Below are 18,145 nucleotides of genomic sequence, written 5' to 3'. Positions count from 1 at the left end.
CTGGTAGTTTTGGGCAGAGTGTAGGTAGTGGGTTATTGTTGTGTTCCTTAAACAGCTCACCAGTTGTGCGTGCATGTGTACAAAGTCCTGGTTCATGATCGGCCCACACCCTCTCCAGCTCAGCTTTTACAATCAGTTGCAACCTAGCAATCGATACCAACCGCCTTCTGACGCGTGTTTCCGTATGTTACAAAGTCAACATTGTCAAAGCCAAACCAAAAGGGGAAAAAAAGAAGACCGAAATTTGTTTTCCAAATGACTCTGTTCTGATAGCAGATATAGACATGGCACTAGACTAAAGAGACGGAGGGTTGAATTTGACCCGTGTGTGTGTTGGTCTGCAGGTGAGGGATTTCTGTCAGGACCAGTGGCAAGGAACCCGGGGTAAGGGGCGTGGCCAGAAGCAGCAGGGGGCATCTAGCTCTTTTCCTGTTCAGAATGGAGGCAAGGTGAATGGGGTGGGGCAGAAGAATGGGGCATGTGTGAGCGGAGTGTGTGTGGCGCCCTCATCTGACCCAGCCCAGACATCACACACCCCCAGGAGAGACTGGAGACTGGCCAATTACATCCTCAGGAAGTTCAAGTCTGATAGGTGAGTGGTCCAGACATGGAGCTGTTTGTCTTTACCTTTATTCTTCATTCATCGGGTCCTTATCGATCCTTGTTGGCCCAATCCTAAATGCCCTATGGACTGACAGGATGTGATGGGTATATGCAATATGGTTAAACATCCACCTATCCTTTCAGTGAGCAAGTGAAGCTATTATCATATTGCTCACACTTTTCAAATCCTCTCTGATCTCGGCATGTGCATAGGGTCTAGGGGTCCATTTGGGATCGGGCCTCTGTAATGTGACTAACCTAACTCCTGACCCCTACCCTCTCAGAGCGGAGTTGATCTCTGATCGTGGCGGTGTACACATCACTTCCGACCACCCTGTTGTAGACGGCCTGATCAAGTTCAGTCTGGAGAGTGAGACAGAGGTAAGACCAGACCTTGACCTTTAACCCGGACTCTAACTCTGACCCTAATACCCTGACTACACTGCTTGCGTCACGTGCGTGAGCGTTGCAAAATACATTTAGGAATCTGTTATTCAATTATTGCACCCACACTGCTCGCGCGCGTCAACGAGCGTTTGCGTTGCCAAGGGCTAAAATAGAAGTCATTCCTATTTCTGACGCAGATCGCGCTGCAAGTCCTGCCTCTCCCATCTCGACGAGTTCAAAGCACGTGAACGCACAGAACTAATTTCTCCCAGTTTACAAGTAGTATTTTACGAGTTTCCCACTTGTTATGAAAACAGCATTTCCCTAGCATCATTTAAATTGGGGACACGGGAACGCCCAGCACCCAACACCAGAGTCTTTCCCCACAAAGCTGACATGCAGTTTATACAGGTGCGATTAATGGTCAGACACGGCGCATGCAAATCTAAAGTGATAGCAGGTTGGGCAACAAGATCTGGAAGAATGGGTACAAAAGGCTTCCGACACGAGGTCAGACTGCTCTGAACTCTAATTCACAAATAAGAGTTGGTAGTTAGTCGTCCCACATCTGTAAATCTATTTTTACTCTAAGACCAGTCCTGTGACAAAATAGTAGCTGTTTTCTTTCAATGGCTTTACAGGAGAAACTAACAAACTCTCCTTCTCTCCCCCCAGGTGTACGCAGTTCGTCTGTTCCTGAAGAACTCCTCCTCCAGCCCTCTCTTCTTCACCTACTACTCTGCTCTGCACCGGATGACCTGCTTCAACCTACAGGACAAGCATAAAGTCACCCGAAACAAACCTCTACAACTGGAACCAGGCAAGACACACACACACACACACACACACACACACACACAGGCAGGGCCGGATTAAGACATTTCAGTCTTGAATTCAAACAAACAATAGCCCAGGCCAATGAAGCGAAACACAGATTGTACAATATTAGGAGGCAATATATATATATACAGTGTCTAGATCATAAGCTACAGTAGGCTAGCAAATACAATTTCCAGTGGCACACTTACTCACCAAAGGCTTCACCTTCATCATTTGGTCATGGCCGACGTGTTTGTCTCGGCAATAGCCTAGCTCAAGATGAGCTACTTTGAAACGAGTGCTGCTGTTTGATACAAACTGGTTCTATTGGTTCTACAGACAGATTAGTCTTCTCTTTTCAGCAGTAACCATTTGCTTTCGAAACTGTTTTTCCCACAATTGTACTTTGGAATCTGCAAAAGGCAAACCGACAGCTGCAACCAACCATAGAAATATAATCCATAGATGGCGGTTCAGATTAAAGTCAGGACTGGCATCCATTGCTAATGCACCCATGAGTTTAACAGTCAAATTGCCAGGGTAAGAGGTTACAAAACACTTCTATGGATTATATATCTATGGCCACAACGCAACAAGTTGTAGCCTATATTTGGTCAGCATTCACAAGGCCACAGGGCCAGACGGATTACCAGGACGTGTACTGCGAGCATGGGTGGACCAACTAGCAAGTGTCTTCGCTGACATTTTCAACCTCTCCCTGTCTGTCTGTAATAACTGCATGTTTCAAGCATACCACCATAGTGCCTGTGCCCAATAACACTAAGGTAACCTGCCGAAATGACTACCGACATGTAGCACTCACGTCTGTAGCCATGAAGTGCTTTGAAAGGCTGGTCATGGCTCACATCAACATCATCATCCCAGAAACCCTAGACCCACTCAAATTTGCGTACCGCCCCAACAGATCCACAGATGATGCGGTCTCTAGTGCACTCCACACTGCCCTTTCCCAACTGGACAAAAGGAACACCTATGTGAGAATGCTATTCATTGACTACAGCTCAGCGTTCAACACCATAGTGCCCTCAAAGCTCATCAATAAGCTAAGGACGCTGGGACTCAACACCTCCCTCTGCAACTGGATCCTGGACTTCTTGATGGGCCGCCCCAGGTGGTAAGGGTAGGTAACAGCACATCCGCCGCGTGCTCAGCCCCCTCCTGTACTCCCTGTTCACTCATGACTGCACGACTCCAACACCATCATTAAATTTGCAGATGATCACCGACAACAACGAGACAGCCAATAGGGAGGAGGCCAGGACAACAACCTCTCCCTCAACGTGATCAAGACAAAGGAGATGATTGTGGACTACAGGAAAAAGAGGACCGAGCACGCCCCCATTCTCATTGACGGGGGCTGCGGTGGAGCAGGTTGAGAGCTTCAAGTCCCTTGGCGTCCACATCACCAACAAACTAACATGGTCCAAGCACACCAAGACAGTCGTGAAGCGGGCACGACAAAACCTATTCCCCCTCAGGAGACTGAAAAGATTTGGCATGGGTCCTCAGATCCTCAGAAGGTTCTACAGCTGCACCATCGAGAGCATCCTGCCTGGTTGCATCACTGCCTGGTATGGCAACTGCTCGGCCCAAATCGCTCCCTCAGCCTTCCATTTTGGCCCCAACCCTTCAATGTTTACAGTTCTGTAGGGTCTGGACAGGTATAAGTGGTGGAGCTTCCACCATATTGCTAACACCTTACCGATCTACAAACATTAAAAGGTTTGGGCCAAAAGAAGGCTCAGAGAACCTGACGCATGCTGGTGCACACACACTCTCTTTCTATAATATGTTACTAACCCCCTCCCTCTCTTCTCCCCCCTCCCTCTCTCTCCTCCCCAGGTGACCAGTATGAGGTGCAGCTCCAGTTCAAGTCCAGCCTCCTGGGTTTCTATCCAGCCACTCTGGTCTTTGAGTTTAAACCCTCCCTCTCCTCCTCCTCTCCTGCCTTCCACCTGCTGCGGTTCATCGAGGCCCAGTATGTGACAGGGTTGGCCAGGGAGCTGGCCCCAACTGCGCCCTACACACCTAGAGCTATTATCAGCGCTACGGATTATCTGCCTTACACTGTAGAGGATGGGGAACCACCTGAGAGGTAGGTAACACACACACACACACACCTGGTAACACACACATTAAACAGTTCAACATTTACGAGGCCACAGGACCAGACGAATTACCAGGACGTGTACTCAGAGCATGCGTGGACCAACTGGCAAGTGTCTTCACTGACATTTTCAACCTCTCCCTGATCGAGTCTGTAATACCTGCATGTTTCAAGCAGACCACCATAGTTCCTGTGCCCAAGAACGCAAAGGTAACCTGCCTAAATGACTACCGCCCTGTAGCACTGAAGTTGGTAGCCATGAAGTGCTTTGAAAGGCTGGTCACGGCTCACATCAACACCATCATCCCGGATAGCCTAGACCCACTCAAATTCGCATACCGCCCCAACAGATCCACAGATGACGCAATCTCAATTGCACTCCACGCTGCCCTTTCCCACCTGGACAAAAGGAACACCTATGAGAATGCTGTTCATTGACTACAGCTCAGCGATCAACACCAGTCACAAGTAATAGACTGTTCGCTCTGCTACTGCGTGGCAAGCAGTACCGGAGCACTAAGTCTAGGTCCAAAAGGCTCCTTAACAGCTTCTACCCCAATGCCATAAGACTGCTGAACAATTAATCAAATGTTTTTACACTGCTGCTACTTGCTGTTTATTATCTATGCATAGTCACTTTACCCCTACTTACATGTACAAATGACCTCGATTACCTCGAATAACCTGTACCCTCGCACATTGACTTGGTACTGGTACCCCCTGTTATTGTTATTTTGTTACTTTTTTAACTTTAGTTTATTTAGTCAATCTTTTCTTAACTCTATTTTCTTAAAATTGCATTGTTGGTTAAGGGCTTGTAAGTAAGCATTTCACTAAGTTCTACAGCTGTTGTATTCGGCGCATGTGACATACAATTTGATATGATTTGATCTGGCAGAACACACCTGCCACAGAAATCACACCTGATTAAAAAAAAAACAACACCTTATCCACCCTGAACCATTACCTTTACAGCCTCTATGCCTTACACTGTAGAGGAGGGAGAAGCACCTGAGCGGTAACACACACCTTGTAACACTCCTTGTAACACACCCGACAGCCATTAAACACACCTGAGCATACAGATACTTTTCAAAAATACTAACCCTGTCTTTCTCTCTCCATGGCTCACCCTGTTCTACCACTAACACTCTCCTCCTCTCCGCCCCTCCCTCTCTCTCCCCGTCAGTCTCTCAGCCAACAACCTGACAGCCATGGTGCGTCTCCAGGACTACAAGGTTCCAGGATATATCCGAGATCTGATCCAGTTCCTCAAAGGACACTCCTCCTCCTCCTCTACTCTTTTACTGGATGCCCAGTGAGTGCCTCCTCTCCCTCCTCAGTAATCCTAGACCACCCTGCCAGTGTACAATATGGGTGCTGTGAATGTCTCTTTCGTTCTCTCTCTCTCCCTCCCCCTCTTCCCCCAGGTCTATCCTAGAGTCAGGTCTGAGTAGAGAGAATTACTCTAAACGGTTCCAGCTGCTGCTGTATCTAGAGGAGCTACAGATGGAGGTGGACATTAAGAACTACAACAAGCCCAATACTCCCATGGTCCGAGACAAGACCAACAAGAAACTACTGGTGCTACAGGTACACACAAACACAGATGTACACACACACGGTCAGAGACAAGACCAACAAGACACTAACGGTGCTGCAGGTCCGGACACGCACACACACACACACACTAGGAACATAGCTCATCCTCTACTAGATGGTGCAGGGTTTATCTCCAGCCCAGTATGTTGTGTGCTCTTGCAGGTACCAGGTGTGTCCGAGAACCGTCCGTCTGTCCTGCGGGGCGACGCCATCCTGGTGACGAGGTCAGGTGACTCTAATAAGGGGGGCGTGGTCAAATACCGTGGTTACGTCCACCGTGTGGAGCTGGACTCCGTCAAACTGGGATTCAACAGCAAGTAAGGACATGATTGGAGGAGGCTGCTTCCTGAAGGGATCTTATAAGTCAATAGCTCGCTCTCTTTATGGTTACCATGGTTCTCTGGTTACATTCCGATTCTCTACTCTTTCTTCAAAAGTGTGCACTCGTACACTCCCCCTCACGCATTGGATTAGTGAAAGCATGGCTGGAGGGAGTTTCCACCTTATTCCTTATACCAGTTAATTTCTTTTAAATCCATGAGGTGGAGTGTACAAGTGTACACTGCTACTCTGACCTCTCACACTAAAAGGAATCTAACGCTCTAACGTTTGTTACAGAATTTAGTCTGAATCTGCCATCATTGGAAGTTGTTTCGTGACGTCAATTGTGGTGAAAACAAAGTCATCAGCGATTGGATCGTCTCTAACCAATCACAGTATCAAAGCCAATTACATACTATGAAAACGCAGCTTCACCCACATGTGTTCTGGCTCTGGCCCAACCCATCGGTTTCTGGAACCAATCAGACAGCCCAAATGTGTTTGCATTCAGGGAGGGGTCTAAAACAAACGTCCGTGGGTGTGGCACTGTGTTTGAACGGATTAAGGAGTCTGAATAGCCTGGCAAGTACACTTTGGGGGAGAAGGGTCGAGAATCGTAATGTAGCCTCTGTCTCTCTATCCCCCCCTTCAGGTTTCTGTCCTCCTTCGTGGATGGTCTGAAGTTTGATGTGGAGTTCACAGTGAACCGTCTGACCACTAGGCTTCAGCAGAGAGCAACAGAGCTGGCTGACAGACACAACCTGGGGAACGTACTGTTCCCCTCTGGAGACCCAACTATCCAACCACCCAAAAGACAGCCTCTCTTGTGAGCTCACACCACCCATCTGCCCGACCAACACTTCCTTTTTGACCTTTGACCACTAAGCCTTACACACTAATAACCCTTATCCAAAATCCCCAATACATAACCCCTCCCACTCTCTCTATGTCCCTCTTTCTCTCTCTCCCCTTCCCCCTCTCCCTAGGTTGTATGACAAGGCTCTAGAGCAGAACCCAGAACAGTACACAGCAGTCCAGAACATCGTAGCTGGATCTTCCCGACCGGCTCCTTACCTGGTGTTTGGACCACCTGGGACAGGTAAAACACGTGTGTATGTGTGCTAAGTTAATATACAGTGCCTTCGGAAAGTATTCAGACCCCTTGACTTTTTCTACATTTGATGTTACAGCCTTATACTAAAATGTATTAATAAAAATAAAACATCCTCAGCAATCTACACACAATACCCTATAATGACAAAGAGAAAACAGATTTTTAGATTTATTTTGCAGATTTATAAAAAAACAAAAATAGCTTATTTACATGAGTATTCAGACCCTTTGCTATGATTTAGCTCAGGTGCATCCTGTTTCCATTGATCGTCCTTGATGTTTCTACAACTTGGTTGGAGTCCACCCGTGGTAAATTCAATTGATTGGACATGATTTGGAAAGGCACACACCTGTCTATATAAGGTCCCACAGTTGACAGAGCATGTCAGAGCAAAAACCAAGCCATGAGGTTGAAGGAATTGTCCATAGTGCTCTGAGACAGGATTGTGTTGAGGCACAGATCTGGGGAAGGGTACCAAAAAAGTTCTGCAGCATTGAAGGTCCCCAAGAACACAGTGGCCTCCATCGTTCTTAAATGGAAGAAGTTTGGAACCACCAAGACTTCCTAGAGCTGGCCCCCTGGACCAAACTGAGCATTCAGGGGAGAAGGGCTTTGGCCAGGGAGGTGATGCTAACAGAGCTCTAGAGTTCCTGTGTGGAGATGGGAGAACCTTACAGAAAGACAACCATCTCTGCAGCACTCCACCAATCAGGCCTTTATGGTAGAGTGACCAGATGGAAGCCCCTCTTCAGTAAAAGGCACATGACAACCCACTTGGAGTTTGCCAAAAGGCACCTAAAGACTCTCAGACCATGAGAAACAAGATTCTCTGGTCTGATGAAACCAAGATTGAACTCTTTGGCCTGAATGTCACATCTGGATGAAACCTGGCAGCATCCCTACAGTGAAGCATGGTGGTGGCAGCATCATGCTGTGGGGATTTTTTTCAGCGGCAGGGACTTGGAGACTAGTCAGGATCGAGGCAAAGTACAGAGAGATCCTTGATGAACACCTGCTCCAGAGCGCTCAGGATATCAGACTGGGGTGAAGGTTCACCTTCCAAAAAGGACAACAACCCAAAGCACACAGCCAAGACAATGTGGCTTCGGTGGCTTCGGGACTAGTCTCTGAATATCCTTGAGGGGCTCGGCCAGAGCCCGGACTTGAACCCGATCGAACATCTCTGGAGAGACCTGAATATAGCTGTGCCGCAACGCTCCCCATCCAACCTGACAGAGCTTGAGAGGATCTGCAGAGAAGAATGGGAGAAACTCCAACTTCAGGTGTGCCAAGCTTGTAGCGTCATACCCAAGCAGACTCAACTCTGTAATCACTACCAAAGGTGCTTCAACAAAGTACTAAGTAAAGGTTCTGAATACTTGTAAATGTGATATTTCAGTTTTTTTCTTTTTAATAAAATAGCAATTTAGAAAAACCTGTTTTTGCCTTGTCGTTATGCGGTATTGTGTGTAGATTGATGAAAAAAAAAATATTTAATCAATTTTAGAATAAGGCTGTAACGTAACAAAATGTGAAAGTCAAGGGGTCTGAATGCTTTCCGAAGGTACTGTATGTGTGTGTGACACAAACAAACAATGTGTGTGTGTGTTAACACCGTGTTAACCAACTCAGTTAAAGCTGAAGTTTTATTAGTCGTATGTTCAGGATACACATGGTACTGTATATACATTGTCCAACAAAATGCTTACTTGCAGGTTCATTCTAGAAAATATAAAAGATAAGAATATGAACATAGTCTGTAGAATAGAATAATACATTTTAGCATAAGGATAATACAGGAAGGCACAATTTATTGTCCAATATTTACATGTATATTGGGGAAGGGGAGGATGGGGGGCAAATGTATAAATAGAGCAGTATAATAAAAGTCTGGTTGTGGCGTGTGAGTAGAATGAATGTATATATGTGTGTGCTAAGGTGTGGAGAATCCGAACAGGTGGTCAGTCCAGTTCAAGTGTCCAGCAGTCTGATGGCTGTTGACGGTAATGAAGAGAACAGCTGGGGTGTGTGTGGGGGCGATGATGCTGCGTGCCTTCCTCAAGCACCGTGTTGAGTAGATGTCCTGGATGGGTGGGAGCACAGTCCCAGTGATGTACTGGGCTGTCTTCACCACTTGCTGGAGGGCCTTGTGGATGGAGCAGTTCTTGTACCAGGCCGTGATGCAACCGGTCTGCCTCCTTAGGAATTAGAGACACTGTTGCGCCCTCTTGACAAGGGTGGTGGTGTTGTCCATGACGAGACCTCTGTGAACTTAAAACAAGTGACTCTCTCTACTGCAGTCCAATTGATGTGGATCGGGGAATGTTCCCTCTGCTTCCTGAAGTCAACAACCAATTCCTTTGTTTTGCTGACATAGAGGGAGAGGTTGTTGTCATGACATCACCATGGCAGTCCACTTACCTCCTCCTATAGGCTGACTCGTCGTTGTTTTTGGATATCAGGCCTACAACCGTGGTGTCGTCAGCAAACTTGATGATAGAGTTGGTGTCGTGCAAAGCCACGCAGTCGTGGGTGAACAGGGAGTACAGTAGAGGACTGAGGGCACACCCATGGGCAGGGCCCCTGGGTTCAGAGTCAGTGTGGAGGAGGTGTTGTTGCCAATCCTCACAGCCTGTGGTCTGTCCGTCAGGAAGTCCAGGATCCAGGTGCAGAGGGTTGTGTCCAGACCCAGGGCTCTGAGCTTGGTGTCGAGCTTGGAGGGAACAATAGTGTTGAATGCTGAACTGTAGTCAATGAACAGCATTCTCACAAAGATGTTCCTCTGGTCCAGATAGATGTGTTACGGCCATGTGAATAGCGATGGAAATGGCATGTTCCGTGGACGCCCTCCAGCTGGTCAGCACACACTCTTGGGGATACGACCAGAGTTGCCATCTGGGCCGGCAGCTTTGTGAGGATTCACTGTCTAATAGTTTTCCTCGCGTCAGCCTCAGAGACGGAAAGCACCTGGTCGTCCAGAGCAGCGAGAGTCTTCATGGATGGCTCAGTGTTGTCTGCCTCGACGCGAGCATAGAATGTGTTAAGCTCGTGTGGGAGGGAGGCTTCGATGCATACCGCCTAGCTGGATTTTCCTTTTGTAGTCTAGTCCTTGCCACATGCGACGCGAGTCTGCGTTGTCGGAAATCAATTCAAGTTTGAGTCTTTGTCTTTTTGCATCATCAATGGATTTGCAGAGCTCGTACCTGCTTGCCTTGTGCGCGTCGCACGCCACCTCATCAGGGTTCATTCTACTGACATTCAATGCTGCAGTACAGGCTTTCAGCATTGTACAGATATCGCCATTCATCCAGGCCTTTTGGTTGGGGTAAAGTAATAATTAACGCAAAAATAACCATAAAAAAAGCAAAGTCGAGCAGGAACCAGCAAAACGTGCGCCCTCAGCATCGCCATCTTTTATACTGAACAAAAATATAAACGTAACACAGTGTTTGTCCCATGTTTCATGAGCTGAAATAAAAGATCCTAAAAATGTTCCATATGCACAAAAAGCGTATTTCTCTCAAATTTTGTGCACAAATTTGTTTACATCCCTGTTAGTGAGCATTTCTCCTTTGCCAAGAAAGTCAATCCACCTGACAGGTGTAGCATATCAAGAAGCTGATTGAACAACATGATCATTATACAGGTGCACCTTGTGCTGGGGACAATAAAAGGCCACTTTTTAAAATATGCAGTTTTGTCACACAGTACAAAGCCACAGATGTCTCAAGTTTTGAGGGAGTATACAATTGGCATGCTGACTGCAGGAATGTACACCAGAGCTGTTGCTAGAGAATTGAATGTTCATTTCTTTACCATAAGCCACCTCAAGTTGTTTTAGAGAATTTGGCAGTACGTCCAACTGGTCTCACAACTGCAGATCACGTGTAACCACGCCAGCCCAGGGCCTCCACATCCAGCTTCTTCACCTGCAGGATCATCTGAGGAGGTGGGCAGGGAGGTGTTGAGGTCTATTTCTCTGTAATAAAGCCCTTTTGTGGGGAAAAACTCATTCTGATTGGCTGGGCCTGGTTCCCCAGTTGGTGGGCCTATGCCCACCCATGTCTCCCAGGCCCACACATGCCCCTGTCCAGTCATGTGAAATCCATAGATTAGGACCTAAGGAATTTATTTCAATTGACTGATTTTCCTTCAATGAACTAACTCAGTAAAATCTATGAAATGGTTTCATGTTGCCATTTATATTTTTGTTCAGTATATTTTATTTTTGCCTTGTGGTTAGTGTCTGCCCTGAGATTGAAAGGTTGGGTGTTTGATCCCCGGCCGAGTCATACCAAAGACTGTAAAAATGGGACCCGATGCGTCTCTGCTTGGCACTCAGCATTAAGGTTAGATTAAGGAGATAGACTAGCTATCGCAGCGGCTTGCTTCCTGTCCAGGGGGTGTCATTGTACATCAAGCTGCCTCACGCTACAGAAACAGTTGATGGTCTCATGCCTTATGAGCAGTTCCGACTTACTTACTAACGCCGTGTGTGTTTGTTCCCCCCAGGTAAGACTGTGACAGTGGTTGAAGCCATCAAACAGGTGCTGAAGACACAGAGTCACGCCCACATCCTGGCGTGCGCTCCGTCCAATAGCGCGGCAGACCTGCTGGCTCTGAAGCTTCTAGAACACCTGGAACACAGGAAGCTGTTCCGGATGTACGCCGCATCCCGTAACCCTGAAGATGTGCCCAATGATATACGGGTGTGTGTGAGTGAGTGTGTACGTCAGTGTGAGGTTTGTATTCTGTGTGTGTGTAACACCTCTCTCGTGTGTGTGTGTGCGTGTTTCTCTTCAGGACTGCTGTAACCTGGGTCAGGATTGCTTTGTGTTTCCCTGTAAAGAGGAACTGATGAAGTACAGCATCGTGGTCACCACCCTAATCACTGCCGGACGGTAAGGATAGCCGCTAGTCGCTAACACTGGAGATCCCCATAGGAAAATGCTACACTAGGGTAACGCAAGATCCTAATCACCACCATGCCGAACAGTAAGGATAGTCACTAGCCGCTAACACCTGAGTTCCCCATAGACCAGTGGTAACCAACCTTTTCTGAGTCAAGATCACTTTCGCAGTCAGAAAGCAAGCCAAGATCTACTGTTCAGATTTTTATTTTTAAACATGACTTAAATGTAAGCATATGCAACATTAACCTAATAAAAACAGTTCTGTATGAATGAGCCTAATACATCATCACATTGGCCTGCAAATATTGTTCTTCTCAGACCATATTATATTTCAGAACTCGAGCTTTGATTAACAAAATAGATCAGTTGTTGTATCACTTGCGAGGAACAGCTGAGCATAAATTGAAATGATTCGCTTTTTTATTTTACTGGACTGATGGTACCTGCATCTGATGGTCAGTCTCAGCGGAGGAAAGGAGAAGGCAGCAGACTGTCTGCCTCTCACGGTCCCTGCTCTCTCCTTTCCTCCGGTGAGACTGACCAGAGAGAGGGGCAGACAGTCTGCCACCTGATGGCACCGCAAATATTTCTGCCTCGTACAAATTCATGTTCCTATGACCAGAAAAAGTGAAATATTCCTTGATATTAAAATAGACACAACGAGCTGCTAATTATACAAATGCAGGCCTATCGCTACATCTTAGGTGATAATTAATTGCAGCTGCAGCACGAGTGGAAGTAGGGACAAGCGCATTTACTTTTTTGTAAGTGTTGAATAATAACAGTTGACAGTGCTCAATAAAAACTGAAACAGTAACTCACTCAAAAAACTGAAGCTCTTTGCTGTATTATGAAATCTCACGTAGGCTAGTATCAGATTTTGCTGTGGGGTCGTGGAAGTTGTACTAGGAACAGTGATTTGAGCTATCCCGACTGGCTAGCACAGTAGACGCACATGATTTAGCCAGAGCTCCAGGTCCGCCCGGTAGGCAGAATTTGTCACTTCAGGCAAATTAAATGGTTCAACATGGGAACACTTTGCCTACCCGGCACGCACGGCTTCTGAATCAAGTGCACCTACTGCCAAAAGCGCAAGACGAATTAAAAAAGAAAAAGAGGACCGCAAGCCTTTATTGTTGACTTTTCTAATACTAGGAATCCCCATAGCGAGACACTAATGCTAAGCTAACTTTTGTCCTCTCTGTCTGTCTCGTGTGTTCTCCAGGTTGGTGACAGGTGGTGTTCCTCCGGGTCATTTCAGTCATGTGTTTGTTGACGAGGCGGGACACGCTGTTGAAACGGAGACCATCATACCACTGGCTGGTGAGAGAGGGATAGAAGAAGGGATGAAAAGGGGGGGGGGGGTTTGAGCCCTTAATGTTGATTGGCTGAAAGCTGTGGTATATCAGACCGTGTAACACTTATTTTTAACGTTCTAATTACGTTGGTAACCAGTTTATAATAGCAATAAGGCACCTCTGGGTTTGTGGTATATGGCCAATAATGGCTGTGTCCAGGCACTTGTCGTTGTGTTGTGCTTAAGATAAACCCTTAGCCGTGGCATATTGGCCAAATACCACACCCCCTATTGCCTTATTGCTTAAATGTATCATGGCTAAATTGTGACTGACTGATCTACAAATAATAATGATTAGTTATTTATGATGGAAGGTGATTTGTAGATCAGTCAGTCGACAGTCACCTGCACTGTCGGCTGCAATGTCAAACAAGCCCAATAATTTGTGTGTGTGTGTGTGTGTGTAGGGCTGCTCCAACCAGAGACAGGTCAGGTGGTTCTAGCTGGAGACCCTAAACAGCTGGGACCCATCCTCAGGTCTCCTCTGGCTCTGAAACACGGCATGGGTCAGTTCCTCTTCTTTTTCCTCTACTTCCTCCTCCAAATTCTTCTTCCTCTCCCTACTCCTTGAAACTCCTTTGACATAGAAGAGCAGCTTGTAGAGGCCGCTGTGATTCTGAGGACTCTCTCTCTCCCTATCTATCTCTTAGGTGTGTCTCTGTTGGAGAGGCTGATGAAGGATGTGTCTCTGTATCAGAAGGAGGAGAATGGAGCGTTCAACAACTGCTACGTCACCAAACTACTGAGAAACTACAGGTATGTAAGCTCTCCTGATCAGGCTGGTTTAATGAGGCCAGCACGAGCACTTTGAGAGAAGGACAAGCGTGGGAACTAGGGATGCAAATTAATCAAGGTCGACTAACCGACCTTGATTAACCGGTCAACAAACGGTTACATTTTTTCAAAACGGTGAAATGACGTGACCAACAAAAAATGCTATCCGCGCATACAAGAAACTGACATTTTTCATGAAGAGCTTAATGGAAACATGCAATAATATAGTCTTACAGTCAAAAGGCTATAGCCTATTATTGAACAGGCAACTCTTGTCATGAAGCAGCTAATAAACATCATTTTCAAACATTTTGCCAAAATGGAATTTCGGGGGAAAACACCATTCTAAACAGCACACCTAATGCGAGCGTTTCCATGTGACAGAGATGAAAATGTCCTTTAGAAACATATCTAATAGCAACAAGTAGGATGTGTTGCTAATATGTGTAGGATTGGGCCTTTTGGCTTCTGGACAGTGAAAGAAAGTTCATATGAAAACCAATAGAGTACCACAGTACGAGTCATAATACCCATAAAACCTAGCAGTCAAACAAGGAAATGGTTCCAATAGTTTTTCCAACATTCATTTTTCCCATAGGGGATTTTAGAAACACTTAAAATATGGGCTGTGTTTCGTGTAGGCCTACCCTGGCGTGACGTTTTGACAACCTTGTAAATCTCTCTAGGACAAGGTGACTTCTCAATATATTCGCCTATTTACCCCTCCCCTCCCCCCAAAATGAAACGGTAATTATCTGCTAATGTGGCTATCATAAAGAACTACAAATGCCATGATGCTCTGGACAAGAATGCCGAATCGAGGCAAAGGTAAGACTCTCTCGACTAACTATCTAATGTTATAGCCTACGCACTCGAATGGCGAATGGGAAGCAAGTTTTAATAACGAGTTGAGATTGAGAAATATTTTTTTTTTAAATAATTGTGGCCGTCAACACGGTTTTTACTGCTTTGAGAATTGTTATTTGTTGCGCAATGACTGGGTTTACAAAGGAACGTTTCACTCCAGTATAAGCAGTTTGAGGAGCTGCTGTCTGACAGGTGATAGGCTATTCCGCTCCTCAAACTAGGTTTTGTATGCTGTGTGCGTGATAAATAACATACATGACGACTAACGGAACACACGGCAATTTAATAACACAAAATTATGCTAATTAACCTATAGACCGATAAGCATGACCAGTAAAATATATTTTTTGTTAACCGTTAGCATCCCTAATTGAAACGGTGTTTCCTTTCATTATCTCCCTCCCTCTCCAGGTCTCATCCCTCTATCCTGAAGGTGCCTAACGAGTTGTTCTATGAGGAGGAGCTGCTGGTGTTTGCTAACGAGATGATCCGGAACTCCTACTGCAACTGGGAACACCTGCCTCAGAAGGTACACACACACTGTATACACACTACACAGACAAACACACATTTAAACCAACAAGGAGCACCATCGAGGACCACTTTGGAAATGTGTTTACATGTGTCATCCTCTGGGATGAAATGGACATCTTGTGGGCCAAAAAAAGACTTGATTCAATTCAATTAATTTAATCTTAATAGCCTGCTAAGCATTGGTTTATCCTCCAGAATTTCCCGGTGGTGTTCCATGGTGTAGCTGGTCGTGATGAGCGGGAGGCTACCAGTCCGTCTTTCTTTAACGTGGCGGAGATCGAGGTGCTGATGGATTACCTCAAGAAGCTGCTGCAGGGGCAGGGCAAGAGGGGCATCGCCACAATCTCACCCAAAGACATCGGTATCATCGCCCCCTATAGAAAACAGGTGGGACTACACCCTACAGGATATATTATACTGAATAAAAATATAAACACAACATGCAACAATTTCAAAGATTTTACTGAGTTACGGTTCATAAAAGGAAATCAGTCAATTTAAATAAATTCATTAGGCCCTAATCTATGGATATCACATGACTGAATACATATATTCCAAGATGGCGTAGCAGTCGGACGTGTGTTTGTCTTGTCCCGTGTAAATAGTCCTAGTTTTTTTTTCGTATGCATTTCGTATATATTTTAATTTCACTTTCCATTTAGGAACTGAATATACATTCCGCCTCACCCAATGTGGTACGGATCTGCTATTTCTTTTATACTTTAGAACCGTAACCCCAATCAGAAGCTAGCCAGCTAGCCAGAACCGTAACCCCAATCAGAAGCTAGCCAGATAACTAGCAACTAGCTAGTAGTCAGTTAGCCACTGCTGCGGTCTTCACCCTTAACTCGGACACCAGCCAGCTTCAGCTCGGGCCAATACCTGCCAGTCTGCAAGCGCGATATCAACCCAGAGCATATAGGACTGCTTTTTCACTACCACATCACCGGATTTTTTTTTCCTTCTACTTCATCACCGGATTTCAGCCGCAGGCTAGCTAGCTAGCTTATTTGGTTTGCTTATCAGCTTATCTAGCTGCAAACCGTGTGTCTATTGGCTTACGTCGATCCCGGAGCAAACGTAATTTATTCCGGAGCTAGCTGAGGAGCTCCATCAGCCATTCCTGGGCTACAGTCACCTATCCGGACCCGTTTTTTTTTTTTTTGCTGCAGATACGGAGCCCCACCGGGCCTTCACGACTGACTGCCGACGTTATCTGCCCGAGGGAGTTATCCAACTGGCACCCCCGTCCCGACGTTACCTGAACGCTCATCTGGGGCCCGCTAATCGTTAGCTGTCTTATCGGCTGCTATCTGAATAAGTATATCGGACAATTATTATTATTATTATTATTATTATTATATATATTTTTTTTTCTTGGGCCACTATATCTATTTTGCCAATTTGGATTGATCCCCTCTACCACACGGAACCCCACTAACCTACCGACGGAAACGCACGAGGTATCTACAATTAGACCTCCATCCTATGCTATCTTGCTACCGATAGCCTCTACCCGGCCTACTGTCTGGATCGCCGTGACCCCAACCAACCTCTACTCACTGGACCCTTATTGATCACTCGATTAAGCATACCTCTCCTTAATGTAAATATGCCTTGTCCATTGTTGTTCTGGTTAGTGTTTATTGGCTTATTTCACTGTAGAGACTCGAGCCCTGCTCACTATACCATATCCAACCTCTCAGTTCCACCACCCACATATGCGATGACATCACCTGGTTTCAATGATGTTTCTAGAGACAATATCTCTCTCATCATCACTCAATACCTAGGTTTACATTTACATTTACATTTAAGTCATTTAGCAGACGCTCTTATCCAGAGCGACTTACAAATTGGTGCATTCACCTTATGATATCCAGTGGAACAACCACTTTACAATAGTGCATCTAACTCTTTTAAGGGGGGGGGTTAGAAGGATTACTTTATCCTATCCTAGGTATTCCTTAAAGAGGTGGGGTTTCAGGTGTCCCCGGAAGGTGGTGATTGACTCCGCTGACCTGGCGTACCTGGTTTACCTCCACTGTATTCACATCCTACCATACCTTTGTCTGTACATTATTCCTTTAAGCTATTTTATCGCCCCCTGAAACTTCCTTTTACTCTCTGCTCTAGTAGCTCTAGACGACCAATTCTCATAGCTTTTAGCCGTACCCTTATCCTACTCCTCCTCTGTTCCTCTGGTGATGTAGAGGTGAATCCAGGCCCTGCAGTACCTAGCTCCACTCCTATTCCCCAGGCGCTCTCTTTTGATGACTTCTGTAACCGTAATAGCCTTGGCTTCATGCATGTTAACATTAGAAGCCTCCTCCCTAAGTTTGTTTTGTTCACTGCTTTAGCACACTCTGCCAACCCGGATGTTTTAGCCGTGTCTGAATCCTGGCTTAGAAAGACCACCAAAAATTCAGACATTTTCATCCCCAATTACAAGATTTTCAGACAAGATAGAACGGCCAAAGGGAGCGGTGTTGCAATCTACTGCAAAGATGGCCTGCAGAGTTCTGTTTTACTATCCAGGTCTGTTCCCAAACAATTTGAACTTCTACTTTTAAAAATCCACCTCTCTAAAAACAAGTCTCTCACCGTTGCCGCCTGCTATAGACCACCCTCTGCCCCCAGCTGTGCTCTGGACACTATATGTGAACTGATTGCCCCCCATCTATCTTCAGAGCTCGTGCTGCTAGGCGACCTAAATTTGAACATGC

The 18,145-nt window shown here is 46.0% G+C and overlaps 1 protein-coding gene across 1 annotated transcript in view; it reads left to right on the top strand.

Moving 5' to 3' along the window:
• LOC139565798 (putative helicase mov-10-B.1) overlaps positions 1-18,145 on the top strand; it is a 36,617-nt gene that overhangs the window by 4,018 nt on the left and 14,454 nt on the right. The window contains exons 3-18 of the mRNA XM_071386372.1: positions 345-592; positions 888-984; positions 1,666-1,810; positions 3,673-3,925; positions 5,127-5,255; positions 5,368-5,530; positions 5,702-5,856; positions 6,513-6,686; positions 6,847-6,959; positions 11,487-11,683; positions 11,778-11,875; positions 13,113-13,210; positions 13,652-13,750; positions 13,895-14,000; positions 15,297-15,414; positions 15,615-15,806. Coding sequence (XP_071242473.1) covers positions 345-592; positions 888-984; positions 1,666-1,810; positions 3,673-3,925; positions 5,127-5,255; positions 5,368-5,530; positions 5,702-5,856; positions 6,513-6,686; positions 6,847-6,959; positions 11,487-11,683; positions 11,778-11,875; positions 13,113-13,210; positions 13,652-13,750; positions 13,895-14,000; positions 15,297-15,414; positions 15,615-15,806 — 2,385 coding nt within the window. The remainder of the gene's footprint in view (positions 1-344; positions 593-887; positions 985-1,665; positions 1,811-3,672; positions 3,926-5,126; positions 5,256-5,367; positions 5,531-5,701; positions 5,857-6,512; positions 6,687-6,846; positions 6,960-11,486; positions 11,684-11,777; positions 11,876-13,112; positions 13,211-13,651; positions 13,751-13,894; positions 14,001-15,296; positions 15,415-15,614; positions 15,807-18,145) is intronic.

This window comes from Salvelinus alpinus, chromosome 37, assembly GCF_045679555.1.
Source record: "Salvelinus alpinus chromosome 37, SLU_Salpinus.1, whole genome shotgun sequence".
NCBI lineage: Eukaryota > Metazoa > Chordata > Actinopteri > Salmoniformes > Salmonidae > Salvelinus > Salvelinus alpinus.
The sequence above is the reverse complement of the archived record's forward strand: the minus strand, read 5'-3'. Positions and strand labels throughout refer to the sequence as shown.